Raw genomic sequence first — 19,049 nt, 5'->3', positions numbered from 1 at the left:
TGCCACAAATCGCCGCCGGGCCGGTCATCTTCCGAAGCATCAGGCTCAGCATCAGACACTGTCGACGAAGCCGGCCTTGCGGAAGCAGCCGGCCTTGCAGAAGCTGTCACCTCCGCACAGGCCGCTTTCATCATCTCTACCGCTGAATACAATGGAAATGGGCACGGTGTTCCCATCCGCTATCCCGAATTACGAGGACCCGAGATTTGGACGAAGCCAATGAAACGTCTGCACCCCAACAAGAGTGACAAAGGCGCGCGACGGGGTAGACGTGCAACGCACACATGTGGCAATCAAGCTAAAGATACAGACGCACAGCGCCAGCGGAGAGACCAATGAGGGGCGGCCGTGAGTGTCAATGCAGCCACCACTTGGCTCCCACGGAAGGCCTGTTTCACAGAGCGTGGCCTCCGCAATCGGCACAGGTGGCGGCCACGTACGGATTTGCAAGAGTGTGAGGCGAGCAGAGCGGAGTTTCGAGGAGGGGCGAGAGGGCGATGTTGGAAGGCGCGTCGGCGGGGAAAGGGTAGCTCTCTTGAGAGCGGCACGAAACGGGGCGGGCAGTTCGCCTGCGATGAGGCTCGGGAAAACATGCTGCGTGCCAGGCGTGCAAAGGGGTCGGGGGCAGGTTATCTCACATCGCGGCGCCGGGTTTACGCCGTCCGTTCGCTGTAACTGATCAGGCAGGGCTTAATGACGTTTGTTATTCATGCGGGTTTGTGCCACTGAAACAATGTATATTTTGTCGGTCATGCAGGTCTCGTTCGTTAGAAGCGAAAGTTCGTCTTAAGTGGGGCCGTGTACATGTGGGCTTGACTGTATATTCGGTTTCTGTCGAAACCCATCGAAATTCATCGCAGAATGGAGGTCCGGTATGGCGACTCATGTTTGTCCCGAAAGCAAGTGTACGAATGAAGACAGTAGCTCACAAAGGCGACATCCATGGCCAATGGACATCAAACTTTTGGAATCGTAAGCTCCATCAAGTGATGCGGCCAGGCGGGCCCTTCAAGTTAGCCAGCCAACACAGTGCATCATGGTGATCAGTCACAACTTTGAAAGATCTGTTGTACAAGTACGGAGAGAATTTCAAAGTAGCACACACTACAGTCACTGACCGAATTTTCGGACTCAAAGGGACCCGGAAAATGGTCTGAATAACCGTACAGACCGGAAAACCCATGAACTACAAAAAAACAACACTTTATTGAGATGAAATCGGCTTAAAAATGTCACTGATTTTTCCTAGCGACAAATTTTTCTTGCTGGCAACGATTTGCGCCTGTATTTGCGCCAAAGTTGTGCTTTCACTGTACACGCTAGACAGCAAGGTCACCGCATTTAGTTGGAATACTTCCCACGCTTCTTTGACGGACCCTGCAGGGCCATGTTGTCCACAACCTGAGCGTGCACCACACCGCTCATCAAACACACGCAAAGATAAGGCACTTTTCGTTCTAAGCGGCGAATCGCCGGACGCAATCACAAAACGGCGAACGGATGTAACTACCGTATTTACACGATTGTAAGTCGACCCTTTTTTTGAAATTTAAAATTCCGAAGTGGGGGGGTTGACTTACAATCGAAACGAAACTTTGAACTGCCAATAAAAGCAAGAAAAACAATCTATCAGGGACGCTACTGAGACGTTAGAAGTTTTTGTTTGCTCTACGGCTCCAAGTGTAGCATTCAGGTATTCCGCGGGCTTTTTGGCCAGGATTTTTCATTTTTTATTTTTGCTGCACACACCGTTACCCACCGCGATGGTTCAGTGCTACTGAACAGGATACCCGGGTTAGAACCCGACCGCGGCGGCAGCGTTTCAATGGAAGCAAAACGCAAAGGCGCCTGTGTGCTGTGCGATGTCAGTACAGCAGGTTAAAGATCCCCAGGTGGTCGAAATTATTTGGGAGCCCTTCACTACGGCACCTCGTTCTTCCTTTCTTCTTTCACTGCCTCCTTTATCTTTTCCCTTACAACTGGGTTTCCGCCGATATTTGAGACAAATATTGTGCCACTTCCTTTCCGCCACAACCAATTTCATTTCATTTCACTCGCGGGAAGGCCCGCTGTCCCGCTGTTCCAATCGCGGAGTCTGCGCCAGCGCCCGGGAGTGTCGCTAGCTGACGGAAGAGCCGCTATTTCAGTTGGCTGCGCAATACGTAACAGCGGCGCTTCTGGGGAATGCCAATGTTTGCTAGAAGAGCCGACGCCCCGACACCGATCACTCTGTTTGGTGGTGCTTGGAGTTGGTGCTTTTGACTCGACTGCCGGTCGCGTGCTTCGCCATGAGCTCTCCAGGTTCGAAAAGCATTCGGCGCTCATTCACTACGGCGTTCAAGAGGGAGGCCATCATTTACGCTGAAGAAACCAACAACTGCGCGGCGGGCCGCAAGTTCGACGTTTCTGAACGGTTGGTGCGGGAGTGGCGGAAGCAGCGAGACAAAATTTTCGATTGCGACTCCAAGCGAAGAGGTTTCCGCGGGCCGAAGTCGGGATGCTTTCTGGAGCTGGAGGTCAAGCTTGCAGCGTATGTCACCGAAATACGTGATCGGTCCCTTCCAGTGACATGCGAAATGATCACGCAACAAGGCCGGGTCTTTGCTGCAGAAGCTGGAATACTCCAAACAGACTTCAAAGCCAGCAGGGCTTGGGCTTCGAAATTTATGAAGAGGGCTGGCTTCTCTCTTCGTCGGCGTACTAGTGTATGCCAGAAGCTGCCTGCTGCTTACGAGGAGAAAGTTCTCGCCTTCCATAGGGACTACCACAAGCTCCGCGACTCGCAGCGATACCTGCTCGGCCAAATCGGCAATGCGGACCAGACTCCCGTCTGCTTCGACATGACGAGCAATACAATAGTGAGCGTGAGGGGAGCTCGCGAGGTTAAGCTTCTCACGACAGGAAACGAGAAACTTCGGTTCACTGTTATGCTATCATGCTTGGCAGATGGCACAAAGCTCCGATCGTACATCGTCTTCAAAAGAAAAACTACCGTATTTACTCGAATATAACGTGCCCTCGATTGTAACGCGCACCCGTTTTCCGTGACCCACCCCCCCCCCCGAAAAAAAAAAGCTCCTTGATTGTAACGCGCACCCATTTTTCTTCGCAAAAAAAAAAAAAGTACCACGCACCTCACGCTTTCATACACTAATACAACTTTGTCTCGTTTGGAAAAACAAAGGTTTAATCTCGATGCGCTAAAGTTGCGATAATAGAACACACACACACACACACAAAAGGAAACGGCTTATCTTGCCAAGATTGTTTTCACTCGTCGTCGCTGTCAGACAGCTCCTTATCACTGTCGACGGACCAAAGCATTTCATCCTCGGTGCCGTCCATGGCATTCGATATACCACCTTTTTTAAAGGCCTTGCTGACCATGGCAGACGGTATCGTGCACCACGCATCTTTCGCCCATCCAGTGAAGTCTTGCAGCGAGGGACGCTTAATTCTGTTGCTGGGAGTGAATTCATGGCTGCTATTCACAAACCATTCGGTGTAGAGCGCCCGAATCCTGTCTTTAACCGGCTTGTTTAAACAAACATCGAGCGGCTGGAGCTGCGATGTCATGCCGCCGGGTATCACGACAAGGTCGGTGTTGCATGCAACGAGCTTATCCTTGATGCGTTCGTCGAGATGGCACCTGAACGCGTTAAGCACAAGCATCGTACGCAGGCCCAAACTGCTGCCGGGTCTCTTGCGCCAGACGTGATCGATCCAGTCGGCGATCAAGTCCGTCGTCATCCAACCTTTTTCATTTGCGCGCACAATCACGCCACTCGGAAACACGATTCCTTTCGGGAGCGTCTTGCGTCTGAAGATAAGATACGGGGGCAGCTTGTGTCCATCCGCGGTGCAACAAAGCATTGCGGTGACGCGTGTTTTTTAGTGGCCGGAAGACAGCACGAGCACTTGCTTCGTCCCCTTCTTTTCAACAGTTGTGGTGGCAGGCATGTCGAAGTAGAGCGGTGTCTGATCGGCATTTCCAATCTGGCCGAGATGGTAGCCGTTCCTGCGGCGTAAATTCAAAACGTACCGCTGAAAACTGTGCAGCTTTTCTTCATACTCCTTGGGCAACTTCTGGCATATCCCCGTCCGCCTTCGAAGAGAAAACCCTTTTCTCTTCATAAAATTTGACAGCCAGCACTTGCTCGCTTTTAAGTCGCTCCGCGTGAGCCCCGTTTGTAGGGCTAACTGCATCGCCCAGACTTTGAGCAGATCAGTCGTCACTGGCCGCTGCGCCGCTCGCTGCTCTTCTATTTCGGCGAACCGGCCCTGCTTCGGTCCACTGAAACCCTTTCGTGTAGCCTTGCTGGCGAAAATCTTTTCCTTCTGCTTGCGCCAGTCCCGCACGCATGTTTCTGGAACTCCGAATGCTCGTGATGCGGCCCGATTTCCGTCCGTCTCTGCATGCATGATGACTTTCCTTTTAAATGCGGCATCATGACGAACTCGACGTATCTTCGCTGTCGGCACGTCCATGCTGGTAGATCAAACGCAGAAAACGGGTAGACTAAGCACGAGGAGGACGCTACTGCAGTTAGGCTGGCTAGGCATAGACAGCTAGGCTCAAAGTGCGTACGAGGCGGCCATTTTGAAATGCCGATGGCGACATGATATCGGAGATTTAGTGTCGTACTCGATTCTAACGCGCACCCAATTTTTGGACCCGATATATCGGAAAAAAGGTGCGTGTTAGATTCGAGTAAATACGGTATGCCAAAGGAAATGTTCAAGAAAGGTGTGATTGTGCGAGTGAAAGAAAAAGGCTTTATGACGGATGACTTAGTTATTGATTGGTACCGTCAGGTGTGGCGTTTGAGGCCAGGGGCATCCCTCAGAAATCGCAATCCGAACCTCCTCCAGCTGGACTCATTTCACGGCCACCTTACCGCGAAAGTGAAGGCAGAGCTCCGAAAAGAAGATACAGATATGCTGGTGATTCCCGGCGGTCTGACGGGGCAGCTGCAGCCGCTAGACGTTGGCATTAACAAGCCATTCAAGGACTTGCTCCGGCGTGAGTACAACGAGTGGCTGGCGGCAGAAGGGCGGGAATTTACGCCAACGGGGCGCGTGAAGAGACCCTCCCTGGCGGCTGTGTGCGGGTGGGTGATTTCCGCTTGGGCGGCCGTTCCACGCGATGTCGTGGTGCGGTCATGTAGGAAGTGCGGGCTTTCCATGGAAGACGATGTGCTGTGGGATCGCAGCGGCGGCGACGATGACGACAGCAGTACCACTGAAGATGACTCAAGTGAGGATGAATAGCCCATCTATGCAATAAATTTTCGTTTTTGAAGCGCTCCACCGGTGTTTTTTTTTCCGGACATGCGATTGGGGGGGTCGACTTACATTCGAGTCGAATTACAATCGTGCAAATACGGTACGTGAAGACTGAGCGCCACTCGGTCGACGCGGTCAGAGGAACCCAAGTGATAAAACAACGCATGGCAAACATATGAGACCCGCCGCGGTGGCTCAGTGGTTAGGGCGCTCGGCTACTGATCCGAAGTACCCAAGTTCGATCCCGACCGCGGTGGCCGCATTTCGATGGAGGCGAAACGCTAAGGCGCCCATGTGCTGTGCGATGTTAAAGATCCCCAGGTGGTCGAAATTATTCCGGAGTCCTCCATTACGGCACCTCTTTCTTCCTTCCTTCTCTCAGTCCCTCCTTTATTCCTTCCGGCCGAGATTCAAGATAGCTTCTGCACGATTTCCTTCCCCCAACAACCAATATTCAACGTATGGGACAAGCAATAACTGCCTGCGACAATGTCGGCGACAAAAAGAAGTTGACTGCGATGACAATCCGGCTGCCACCTCGAAGTGTCAGAGATCGCAGGGACCTCTACTGGCAACAATGAGGCACCGAAAGTATGTTAAGCCAATCCAACTGCAGCGTAAATCCATCTCAATCCAAAATGTCACCTTTTGCGCCGGCGAAAAGCCGATAAGATGGGCGATTTTGGCCCGCAGGCGACTGAATTTAGTCCGAAAAATCGAGCTTTCGGACTTTTGATGTCCGAAATATCCGTCGCAAATATGTATGTGCTTCTATGGGGTGACTGACGGTGCCTCATCGAGGTCCGAAGTATCCTACAAGTCCGAATTATTGGAGTCTGAATTACCCGTCGGCTACTGTACTGCAAGGCACTCCTTGCAATAGGTGCTGTTCAAGGATGAGGCTCAGAATTCCCCAGTGCTGCCGTTGCACTGCAGTGTGTAGCACAGTATGTAAAATCTGAATGCAGAACACACTATCAATTTTGACCAACCTCTAGACTTTCGATGGTCGCAAAATTTATGCTACAAATTATACTGGATGTCTGAAGTACCCAGAATGCCTCTGTAGCAAGTTTCAGCATAATGCTCACTCTGCAAGCTGGCATCCAGACCAGACGTCTACACTTTGTTGATCCATGTGCCTCACAACTCTGGGCTTCATTGCTTTGCTTTTTTTTTCCCCGTTTTCCTCTCTCGCTGCTTGGAGCACAAGCACTTGCACACATTTTTTTTTTCTCATCAAGTGACTGCTCATGGGAACGTGCACAGTTATGCTACAGAAAATACCGTAGCACAGCCCCTGCTCAACAGCTGAAAGCAAGCTTTAAGTTTTAGGCGGCTGTCGAGGAAGCCAAGCGGTCAGTGTGTGTTCAAGAACTCCTTGTTGCTCTGATGCATGATGTGCAACCGCACAGATGGCAGCAAAGCTCAGCTAACAAGCAATGGCGAACTACGCCAATCACTCAACAGAAAAGGATATGCACAAACACACAAGCAGACGACGGAACCGGTGCAACCGAAATTGGTGGTCAGTGCATGATCTGCACAACTGCAAAAGCAGTTGCTCAACTGTAACTTTAAAATGCAGTTTAGTTCAGCGCAAGTGATGACTCCACAGTGCCGTGCTTTGGGCCTGTGTTCTAGAAAACAGGTCCATAAGTGCTGTAAGCTACAAGATCAAACAGTCCCATGTAGATGGAGCCGACAAGTTTCTTCAGCCATTTTTTCCCTATTTAAAGCAGAAAGATGGGCAATTAGTACAGCATGATATAACTGCTAGAGTGAAAGAAGATGAACCGAGAAGAATAAGGTTTTGTAGCGACAGCTACATTACGGAAGCATTTTGAGCCTTCAGCGTGGCGGCGCCGCCACGCTGTCAAGTGGTGGGGAGCAGCTGCCGGCGGCATGGCGCCGTGTTTGATCACGTGGTCCGTCACGTGGTTGGTCACGTGACCAGCCGCGTGGTGCGGACGGCGAAATCGAGCTGCTACAGCTGTGCGCATGAGCCGTGTCAAGTGGAACGAAGATGAAGAAGGAATGCCCAGCAAAACGGAGCGGCGATAGACTGACTTTGCAATTCAACTGAGCAAGTTCAACTCGGCCAGCTGTAACTATCGCATCACTCCAAGTTTAACCAAAGCTAAACCACCACCAATGTTTTCTGATTTCCTTCCTTTCCGGACAGTTCAATAACCAGCCCGATGACAACAGCCCCTGTTGACCAGCAAGCTTCAGATTAATGAGCCTCTACTGAATCTGTTCCATTAAGTGTGTGGTCAAGAGATGTTCGAGTGCTGCCCTTCTGCCAGTGCTACCATGCAGGATTCATTGCCAGTGCTCTAGCATGTCTGGTTGTGCCACGGACAACTACTCACAGTCAGAATTGACACCGCTCTCTGGTGTTTCAGACACAATCACCAAGCACGCGTAGTTAGTTCAGATCAAGACACCATCCAATCATGCCAACCTTGGAGCGCGAGATGAAGAAGAAGCATCCTGCAAGAAGAAGCCCTTGCAGTGTAGCCTGGGTGTCGCTGAACTTGATGCCATCCAAGTAGAGCACGCTCTGGCTGTATGCAAGGACCAGAGCATTGAGGGCCAAGATCTTGAACATCTGCAAGGTCGTCACCAGCGTGCACCGGCCTTGCTTGATCACGTGGCAAACTGCGCACAATGTCAACAGTCAGCAAACAGTAAGCTAATCGGCAAATTCAGCCATAAATCCCACAAAGCAACAGCCAGCTAGCCATTCAATCAATGAGTCAACTCAGCACACCAACATGCAAATAAACCATGGATTAAATTACCTCATGGGCTTCTCTCCAAGTAGGAAGTGGCCCCAAGTGATTATAGATACTTGAAGTCATTTTGTTTCTTTGCTATGCTGATTACACAAACAGAGGAGAAAGGCAGGAACAAGCACCGATCAGTACCTGGTCTTGTCTTCCTTCTGCTTACCAATGAATCCTTGCCAACTTGCCCAGATAGTATCTACCCACCCTTCAACTCTTTCTTTGAGCTTCCGAGGACATTAGTATATTCCACTCGACATGACGCAATGACTGTGCTGCTGTACCGTACTTACACGATTGTAAGTCGACCCTTTTTCTGAAATTTAAAAATCTGAAGTGGGCGGGTCGACTTACAATCGAAATGAAACTTGGCACTGCCAATAAAAGCAAGATAAAGGATCTATCAGGGACGGTACTGCGAGGTCACAAGTTTTTGTTTGCTCTCCGGCTCCAAGTGTAGCATTCAGGTATTCCGCGGGCTTTTTGGCAAGGTGTTGTGTTGTGTCGGGTTTTATGGCACGTAGGCAGCTAAGGCCATCATGCACCAAGCTCAAGGCATAGAATCGGTTTTCTCTAGAATGTTTAGGAATATGAAAAATCGTCGATGGTGTAGATGGCCTAAAGATACTGAACTGCCTAGTAAAAAACAGAGAAGAAGAAATCTGAATGTAAAAGCCCCAGAGAAGGTCAGGTAGCCTCAGAGGCTAACCTTGGCTGGGCAAGAATCCTGAGGCTCCCAACCAAAAAAATAAAAAGCCTCAGCCTTCTTCTTAGGAATGAGAAAGTGGCTGAGGTGTATCATGTAATAAAGCAAACCAGTGGTTCAAAATTTACTGTTTTTCAAGTACCCCTGCTTCTTTTAAAAAGCTAAAAACGGAAGGTATGTTAAGAATGGCGTTATCGTCTATGAGCAGTGCTGGATGAAAAGGAATGCATTCATTATAAAATTGAGTAAAATACTTTTTTCTTAGTGTTTCCAGTTTTACACACAAAAATAAAATGTGATTAACAGTAACATCATCTCCGCATTCGCAAACAGGTTTGTCTTGTTTTGTTAGCAGGAAATTGTGCGTAAGGTGCGTGTGACCTATCCGGAGATGGCATAAAATCACTTCCTTAAAACGTTCCTGGTGAACACGATTTAAATTCACCTAAAACCGGTTTTACCAAGTGTAGATTATTATTCACTTTGCCGTTCCATGCCGACTGCCATTTTACTCTTAATTTACGTTGTACTAAGTTTATGCAATCCTTAAAAGGTATATTTACTTTTTTTTGTTTCCTTGCCATGAGCTTTAGCAGCGTAGAAATCTGCCCTCTCGTTAACTTTTATTCCAACATGACTGGAAACCCAGCAGAATTTTGTTTTGTCCTCGAGCTGTGGCTCTTACTATCTTGTGTATGATGTCACCAAGAATTGGAGTGACTGCATTTCTAGAGTGCAGGGCTGTAAGCATACTGAGGGAATCTGTGTAAATACTAGAGGTGTGCGAATATTCGAAATTTCGAATACGAATCGAATATGTTTGATATTCGATTCGTATCCGAAAATTGATATTCGTGAATTTCCGAATATTCGAAAATTCCCAAGTACTCGCCAGCGATCGTATACTGCGTATACTTTCATAAATTCGACCGCGGCAAAACCACAATATCTGGGCAAATTAGCCGATAATCGAGTTAAAAATTCCAGGAAAACAGTAGAGAGGTCCTATCCCCTTCCTTCTCCGCCGTTTATCATGCGGACGAACCGCACCCAGACGCCGCAAGGCTTCACCTCATGAGGCCTGCCCTAAGTGGGCTTTCCCACATATCACCCCTGCTGCGAACAAGATGACCGACGGCCCGCTTCGAGCAATCGCAACGCGAAACCGCGCTTTTTTTTTTAATCCTTCGGTAATACGTTACATATTTAATGCCCACATTCGAAAAATGCGTCCTGTCCCCTTCATAACTCTCCAAGCGTGACTTCCACCAACCCATTTTGTAAACTACGCTGTGCGGGAAAGCCTACTTGCGGAATGCCGCGGGAGCCTCCTGAAGGGGCGCGTCAAGTAGTCACAACAGGGCAAGTGATCCTGTTAAAATCTCGCCTATTGCATAGTGCATTGTAACTTGCACACCTCTTTAGCAGGCGTAACGGCAGGCGTGGCAACAATCGGAAGGCCTCTGTCGCTAGAGCAAAAAAATAGCCTGGCTGGGTAGTTTCGGTTTCTGAGCTTTACCGCTGCCCCACGGCAACTTCAAATGTTGGCCCACGCATTCACCGATAGTCCAATCCCAGCTCCGCGCGGCTTATTTCTTTTTCCTTTTTATAAACCGCCTCGCCGCTCCGACGCCAGTGTGCGTTTCCCGGCCCCTTGCTTGCATTTGTGTTGTTCTTCCAGCACTCCAAAACGGGTGGCTTATCACGGACTTACAGGTGCTAGCGCAATAGAGCCGCCTCATAAGACCTTACTGCGTCTTCAGCATTTTCAGCAGCATTTTTTATTGAAATTTTCGAATACGAATCGAATACGAATATGAAGAAAAAATGGCTTCGAATATCAAATCGAATATCTGTTCAGTACAAAAAAAAAAATGTCAACTTACATTCGAGTCAACTTGCAATCATGTATAACTACGGTTTGTCGGGCACTGCCAATCAAAATTTGCTATGCCTGTTCAATCTCCAAAAACTTTCTTGGTCTTCCACTTGGAGGGCTCTCCTAATGCACATATTCAACAATTTTGTTTTTTAATGCTTGGAAGGAAGCACCAGGTTAGCTGGTAAACTGCTCCACGGACATTAATGGCAATTTTTTCACTGTTCACTTTTAAACAGACATTGACCTGTGCAAGTTCAGTGACCATGGAGTCATGTTGTGTGAAAATGATAGTATTTACTATTGGTCGCAAATATTCGAAACTGCAAACAGTTGGCGAATACTATTTGCTATTCGATTCAATTTTCGCCATACCTTTTCCAATTTGAAGTAACAGAGCCTCCTAAACATTAAGAAATCATAAAATTTCCTGGTCATTTGAGCTTGGGGCTGAACACTGCGGCATTTCAAAACAATGTACACCACAGTTACAGTATCTCGTACTAGTCGCATCAATCCCTTTTCCTTCAGAGAATCATCTGACAGCGTGCACCACAAAAACTCAGGCCCAGGGTAATGCTAGGCCTTGCACAAAAGCAACAAGCACAAAAGCAACACTGAGAGCCGCCATGGCATGACTGTTGTGCACTCGTAGATTTCAATACATGCAGCCCTACTCAGCAAGTCATTGCATCATGCCTCAATGCAGCCGACAATTAGAGTGGTAGCAGTGGCCAAGATCGTTTTGAAGAAGGCCTTGTAGCCTCACAAAACAACTGACAGCACGATCAGATATCTGATGCGACAAATCTGTAAAACAGTAAGATGCTCAGACAATTATGCTCTTGATGATTGTAAGATGCTCAGACAATTACGCTCTTGATGATTCCTGCTTTGGCATGTTTTGCTTTTGTGAGCTTGCTGGTTGTCACAAAATTTGGCGGATATTCGAAAAAACCGGCGCTGCGCGTCAGCAATTGCGCCCGAGTGCGGTAAAATAATAATAAAAAAAACAGCGGGGGAAGGACCCCCGGAGAGCACGTAAACCTTGCGTGGGCTTTTTCCACTCTGCTAGCCGGCGCGGCGCCAAAGTAAACATAGCCACACACGGCGTCGATTTCTCTAGAATGTTGGAGAAGTTTCTGCTCGTTGTAGACAGAAACGGGGTAACTTTGTCCGCACTAAAGTGATACCCTCTCCCCTTCGCTCTTGCGCCGATGACTCCGCGTGGTGAGAATGACCTAGATTGTTCTAGAAGGTGGTTTCCGCGCTCAACAGATGGGGTCGCACGCCCAGCGCGAGAAGGAGAAGGAGCTTGTGCAGTTGCTGCGTGTATGTGCGCGCCTGCCTTTGCGCGAAGAACAGACAAGGGCTGCGCCTATAAATGAGGGCTTGCAACCGCTGTCTGCGAGCCCGAGCCGCCATTTAAGCTTCCAAGAAGCGCACCCGCTCGACTCCCAGGAGAACACCACCGCCCAGTCACGGACCAGCGAGGCAACATGTGCCAGTCTGCAGATCGACCCGTCGTGCTCCTCAAGTCGTCGGACTGTCGCAGTGCCCGGTGAACAAATTGTGTTTTGTTTGATTGTCTCTCTCTGTGTTAATGCACTTTAGGTGCAAAGATTCTGTTGAATTGCATCTCTCTGTATTGTTACTTTGCACGAGTTGCATTGTATTTGTAAATCACTTCGTATCTGCTCGTGCGAGTGATTGAGAAATACTCTGTATCGTCTCTTTGCTGTATAAACTTTGTTTTGTTTTGTGGACCTTTGGCTCCGACCCATTCTCTGGCTAGTGACCGGTGAAAGCTGGGCACCAAACGACCAACCCCCTTGTAACTTGGTAGCTGGTCTCTGGCTGAGCTTGCCACGCTGAGTCGAGGGCATCTCCTTTGTGACCGAAACTGCTACCCCCACACGCTCTGAGGGTGTCTGGGAGCGCATGCAAAAGTGCGCGAAGTGGTGACATAATCTGGCGTCCGCAACAGGACATTTGGTGTTTTGTAAGCGCAGAGAACGGAGGAAGAGTCGGAAGGAGTTTACGAAGAGGTCGTAAATGAGTGTTTAGCAGCAGAGCGATATTGTGAGGTGCCGCGCTGAAGTGGTTATTGAGGTTCACCATGTAGAGGTAGTCTTTGCCTTGAAAAGTTCAGTATCCGAAAATGAACTTGAAGGAACTAGTTGAGGTTGGCACCCAGATGGGGATGTCCGGGGTTGAACTACGGATATGGGTGAACCAGGAGAGAGAGAAGGCTGAAAAAGAAAGGCAGAAAGCTCGAGAAGAAGCTGAGAAAGAAAGAGAGAGAGAATTCGAACGCGAAAAACAACTGCTAGCCATGAAGCTTGAGCTCCAACGTGCTGCGAACCACTCAGCGGAGGTCCATAGCCCTAGAGAAGAAGGCAGCGGCCTGCGGATAGATGACAGCAGATTACTTCCCAGGTTTGATGAAAAAAGGGACGATCTCAATGCGTTCCTCAGGCAATTCGAAGGAATCGCGGGAAGTCAAAATTGGTCAGACCGTGAATGTGCTACCGTTCTTAGCACCTATCTCAGTGGGGAAGCTCTAAGCGTATTCGGGCGACTTTCTCCGGGCGATGCTGCAAGCTACAGCAAGGTGAAGGCCACCTTGCTTAAGCGATTCCGACTCACCACCGAGGGATTCCGAGATAAATTCAGAACAGGGAAGCCCATAGATGGCGAAACGGCAACCCAGTATGCGGCAATATTAAGCCACTACTTTGATTGGTGGATGGAACTTTCAGAAATTGCACAGGAATACCGTGAACTTCGCGAGCTTCTCATCAACGAACAATTCCTGAGTAGCTGTAACTTGAGCTTGTTGCTGTACCTGAAGGAAAGAAGAGCCAAGACTCTCTCTGAAATGCTAGATCTTGCCGATCAATTTCTTGAAGCTCAAGGAGGAACGAATCTGACCAAGATTAAGAATACGAATTCGGATAGCGCGGGGAAATCCGACAGCTGTGATGCCCAATTTAGCCCAAGGCTCCACCAAAGTGCTACCTGTGCAAAAAGTTAAATCATTACGCATCTAATTGCCACAACAGCGCTGCAAACAGTAGCCCAACAGCTTGTTTTAAGTGCAGCCAGAGGGGGCACAGAGCAGCGGTTTGTCCGAACCCAAGCAAGCCCATCCCCTAGGTATCGTGCGTACGGGCCTCCTCAGATGACCACTTGGAGGAAGATGAAAATGGCTTTGTAGAACTGAAGAACAGCAAGAAGGTACCAGTCGTGAACGCCGTAGTGAACGCGCTACCGGGAGCAGAAATGAACAAAATGCCTGTCATGAAAGATAAGGTAGGAGAGAAAACAATTACAGTGTTGCAAGACACAGGAAGCAGCGCTGTAATCATTAAACAAAGATTAGTGAGAGATAAGGATCTCACTGGAACGAAGAGCCTTGTGCGGCTAGTGGACGGCTCGTTTCAGCGCTTGCCAGAAGCTGAAGTACATGTGCGGACTCCCTACTACAGCGGGAAACTAACTGCACTGTTCATGGAGGAAGCAGCGCTGTAATCATTAAACGAAGATTAGTGAGAGATAAGGATCTCACTGGAACGAAGAGCCTTGTGCGGCTAGTGGACGGCTCGTTTCAGCGCTTGCCAGAAGCTGAAGTACATGTGCGGACTCCCTACTACAGCGGGAAACTAACTGCACTGTTCATGGAGCGCCCCATATACGACCTCATATTGGGCAACATAAAGGGGGCAAAATTTCCAAAGGGCCCAGAAAGTAGACACGAGACAGAGAAGTCCGAATCCTGCTCTTCGGGACGGTGCAGTGATCGCCAAGCGAAAAGGAAGTGGCGAAGGAAGCGCGAGCATGCTAGCTCAAGCAAAGGAGCAGCGAAGCAGACAGTCAAGCACGAAGAATGGAAGAGTCCCGCGGATGAACACTCCGAGGAAGAAAAAACGTTTTCGCGGGAAAGGACGGGCACTGCAGTAGAAAGCCGTGCGAAGCCAAAAGAAAGGCAGCGGAATGGTCACAAGGAAGCAGCGAAACGCGAAAGAAAGACAGCTCAAGAGGACAAGGTGTCTAAAAATCCGGCTAAGCTAAGCTTAGGGCAGGTTGTGGACATGTTCATCGTGCTTTTGTGCACGTTACTTCAGCTGCATTTCGATCGCACAGGGAAATTCTGGAATGTGACCAAGCGTGCATTCACACCGGTCAATATTCTGAGCCTGTGTGTTTTGAAGCAGGTGCCCTGGAATTCATCGATTCTTTTGTTTGTGTGTGCATGCCTAAGCGCACAATTTTTTTCCGAGTCGGCAAATTTATCTGGAGGGTTCAGGTGGGGCGAAACCGAAGTCCATGTTGACCGAGAAAAGGACCGGCGAGTCCTGTTGCGACAAAAGGTAACTGTGAAGGTCCTCACGCGCGCATTACGGAAGCGCAAGTAGGAAATGTATGTAAAAGTATCGGCTAAAGCATGCCTCGAACTTGAATGCTCCCTATTTGTGTTGTATTAATGCATTGCAGAGTGGCGGCTTGTATTGAATTTTGCCAATTGTCAAGCGTTGTGTGCGTGCAGACATCATTGTACTGATGTGTATTTTGGTATTTCCCATTGACTTTGTGAGTGCAAGCATGTGCGCACGAATTTTGTGTCCTGAGAATATTGTTGCACAATATTCTTAAAAGAAGGGGCAGTGTCACAAAATTCGGCTCATATTTGAAAAAACCGGCGCTGCGCGTCAGCAATCGAGCCCGAGCGCGGTAAAAAAAAAAAAAAAAAACAGCGGGGAAGGACCCCCGAAGAGCGCGTAAACCTTGCGTGGGCTTTCCCCTCTGCTCACCGGCGCGGCGCCAAAGTAAACATAGCCACGCGCGGCGTCGATTTCTCTAGAATGTCGGAGAAGTTTCTTCTCGTTGTAGACGGAAAGGGGGTAACCTTGTCCGCACTAAAGTGATACCCTCTCCCCTTCGCTCTCGCGCTGGCGTCTTCGCATCGGAAGAAGCACCCAGAAATTTCTCGAAGGCTGTCTTCGCGCTCGACCAATGGGGTCGCGTGCCCGGCGCGAGAAGGAGAAGGAGCTTGTGCAGTTCAGACTGCGTGTATGTGCGCGCCTGCCTTCGCGCGAAGAACAAACAGACACGGGCTGCGCCTATAAATGAGGGCTTGCAACCGCTGTCTGTGAGCCCGAGCCGCCATTTAAGCTTCCAAGAAGCGCACCCGCTCGACTCCCAGGAGAACACCACCGCTCAGTCACGGACCAGCGAGGCAACGTGCGCCAGTCTGCGGATCGGCCCCGTCGTGCTCCTCAAGTCGTTGGACTGTCGCGGTGCCCGGTGAACAAATTGTGTTTTGTTTGATTGTCTCTCTCTGTGTTAATGCACTTTAGGTGCAAAGATTCAGTTGAATTGTAATCTCTGTCGGTTGTTAGTTTGCACGAGTTGCATTGCATTTGTAAATCACTTCGTATGTGCTCGTACGAGTGATTGTAAATTCCTCTGTATCGTCTCTTTGCTGTATAAACTTTGTTTTGTTTTGTGGACCTTTGGCTCCGACCCATTCTCTGGCTGGCGACCGGCGAAAGCTGGGCACCTGAACGACCAACCCCTTTGTCACTTGGTAGCTGATCTGCGGCTGAGCTTGCCACGCTGAGTCGAGGGCATCTCCTTTGTGACCAAGACCGCTACCCCCAAACGCTCTAAGGGTGTCTGGGAGCGCACGCAAAAGTGCGTGAAGTGGTGACACTGTCTATTCCTGAACTCACAGAAATTTGCTTCGGCTTAACTTGGCTTGTGCATTGGCTTCAGTGGGGTACTTGGTCAGCTTTCAAGTTCATAATCGGCTGTTTCCATCCATCTAAGCAGCACACGTGTTACGTGTGCACCATAATATGCCCAAGCGTGGCGTGGTGAGCAGCCAGATGAAGCAATCTGGCAAGCCAATCCTGGTGCGACGCGCCAGGATTATGCAATGACATAGGCGCACTGACACATCTGTTGACACGCGCTTGCTGATGCAGCCTCACTGATGCTTCACAGCGCAAACATGCGTTGCAGCTGCCGGAGGCTTTACATGTCATCATGTACAGAAACCAAAGCTGTAAAGCCTGCATACACAATTGCATCACGGAGAGCGCGGCCTACGTGCAGTCTCTACTGGTATAGTTTCGTTCTTGCGACTTCAGTTTCAGTTTGCAACAGCATTTCGGTTCATCATGGGTCTTGCAGTGCGGTGAAACCGACACATAATGGCTAAGCAGGCCATGTCTCGTCAAAAAAGCCACATATGCTATAGTATCGAACAGCCACTGCTTTGTCTTTTGGTGTCTCGAAGAAGCATGGAAGGGATGATCCTGCTCACACTACAACACAAGCTTCCACTCTTCCGCCTGTTTTGTGAGCTGTCTTGTTGTGTTTTGCCAGCAATGTGCTATGCTCTGTGCCTCTGAAAGCAATCCTTGACGTCACTCCACTAGTAAGGAAGAATTTGGCTACCTTACACCACCTCATGACAGTATTCAGTAAACTCCTTCACCATATAAGCATAAAGTCAGACTGTGACGACGTGAGGCGCGAAGCCCTGTCCATGCCTCACTAAGCAGACGAGGTTTCACGGCAGTCGAACAGAACAGCACAGGCTGCCCTGCAGATACAGTCGCCGACCAATTTTTCGGACTCGAAGGGACCCGAAAAATGGTCCGACTATTCGAACAGTCCGAAAAATCCGTGAAGTACAAAAAATCACTTTATTGAGATGAAATCGGCTTAAAAATGTTAGTGATTTTACCTTGCGGAAAATTTCTCTTGCTGGCGACGATTTGCGCCAAGGTTGTGCTTTCACTGTACACGCTAGAAAGCAAGGTCACCACATTTAGCTGGAATACTTCCCACGCTTCTTTGACGGACCCGGCGGGGCCATGTTGTCCACAACCCGAGTGTGCACCACACCGCTCGTTAAACACACGCAAAGATAAGGCACTTTTCTTTCAAAGCAGCGGAACCGCCCGAAAGGCGAACAGATGTAACTTCGCGAAGACTGAGCGCCACTCGGTCAACGCGGTCAGAGAAACCCAAGTGATGAAACGGTGAATGGCGAACGTATGAGACCCGCCGCGGTGGCTCAGTGGTTAGCGCGTTCGGCTACTGATCCGTAGTACCCGGGTTGGAACCCGACTGCGGTGGCCGCGTTTCGATGGAGGCGAAACACAAAGGCGCCCGTGTGCTGTGTGATGTCAGTGCACGTTAAAGATCCCCAGGTGATCGAAATTATTCCGGAGCCCTCCATTACGGCACCCCTTTCTTCTCTCAGTCCCTCCTTTATCCCTTCCCGCTGAGATGTGAGATAGCTCCGGCACAATTTCCTTCCCCCAACAACCAATTTTCAACGTATGGGACAAGCGATAACTGCCCGCGACAACGTCGGCGATAAAAGCAAGTTGGCGGCGATGACAATCCGGCTGCCACCTCGAAGTGTCAGAGATCGCACGGACCCCTACTGGCAACAATGAGGTACCGAATGTGTGTCAAGCCAAGCCAACTGCAGCATAAATCCACCTCAATCCAAGATGGCGCTGGCGAAAAAGCCGATAAGATAGCCGATTTTGGCCCGCAGGCAACTGAAATTAGTCCGAAATATCGAACTTTCGGACTTTTGATGTCCGAAATATCCGTCGCGAATATGTATGCGCTTCTATGGGGCGACTGACGGTGCCTCACTGAGGTTCGAAATATCCTACAAGTCCGAATTATTGGAGTCCGAAATACCCGTCGGCTACTGTAGTACGAATTCCCACACACTTCATGGTCTTATCCTTCGATGGTGTTGGTTTTCTTCCAGCAAACATTTCTTCACTGGTAATGCAGCGTTACCATACATAACATCACCATTGGGCCCCCTACCTGGCACTGTGAGCTGTGGAAGAAGCCTGAACACTGTCAAGGCCTTATTTAGCGATTGCATCACAATTTCAAATGCTACCACAAAAAGACTTCACATGCTATACCTGCATGCTTCACACATTCAATCCCTTTAAGGGGGGAGGCTACCCCTGAACACCAACTTTTTTGTTTCTACATATATCTGAATGAAATTTTCAGGGTAGGCTCACAGCATAACCATTTAAAGAACTACCACGTTTCATGGAGCTGTGGGCACCGGTTCTCAAGTTACAGGAGTATATCAATGTGGTTCACATAGGTCGCTTATTCCAGGCATGGAGAATTTGAAAATAGTGTTGGCACTGTGAAATTCATTGTGGTCATTCCTGGATAGGTGCCCCAGGGCAAGACAGAGCCCTTTTTCTAAATTTCCTTGCTGGAAAAGTTTAGCACAGCACTGAATTTAGTGTTGCCAATTAGACCTTCATTAGGCAAATTTTAATTGCTTATGACAAATTTCAGACACAATAACTTGAAA

The 19,049-nt window shown here is 49.2% G+C and overlaps 1 protein-coding gene across 2 annotated transcripts in view; it reads right to left on the bottom strand.

Annotated features, from left to right (window-relative positions):
* The window catches only part of LOC144116146 (endoplasmic reticulum transmembrane helix translocase), a 191,704-nt gene that overhangs the window by 33,036 nt on the left and 139,619 nt on the right, over positions 1–19,049 (bottom strand). For both annotated transcript variants that reach the window (XM_077650849.1, XM_077650850.1), the window contains exon 21: positions 7,754–7,950. In XM_077650849.1, the coding sequence (XP_077506975.1) occupies positions 7,754–7,950 (197 nt within the window). The remainder of the gene's footprint in view (positions 1–7,753; positions 7,951–19,049) is intronic.

The sequence above is a fragment of the Amblyomma americanum genome, chromosome 1, assembly GCF_052857255.1.
Source record: "Amblyomma americanum isolate KBUSLIRL-KWMA chromosome 1, ASM5285725v1, whole genome shotgun sequence".
NCBI lineage: Eukaryota > Metazoa > Arthropoda > Arachnida > Ixodida > Ixodidae > Amblyomma > Amblyomma americanum.
The sequence above is the reverse complement of the archived record's forward strand: the minus strand, read 5'-3'. Positions and strand labels throughout refer to the sequence as shown.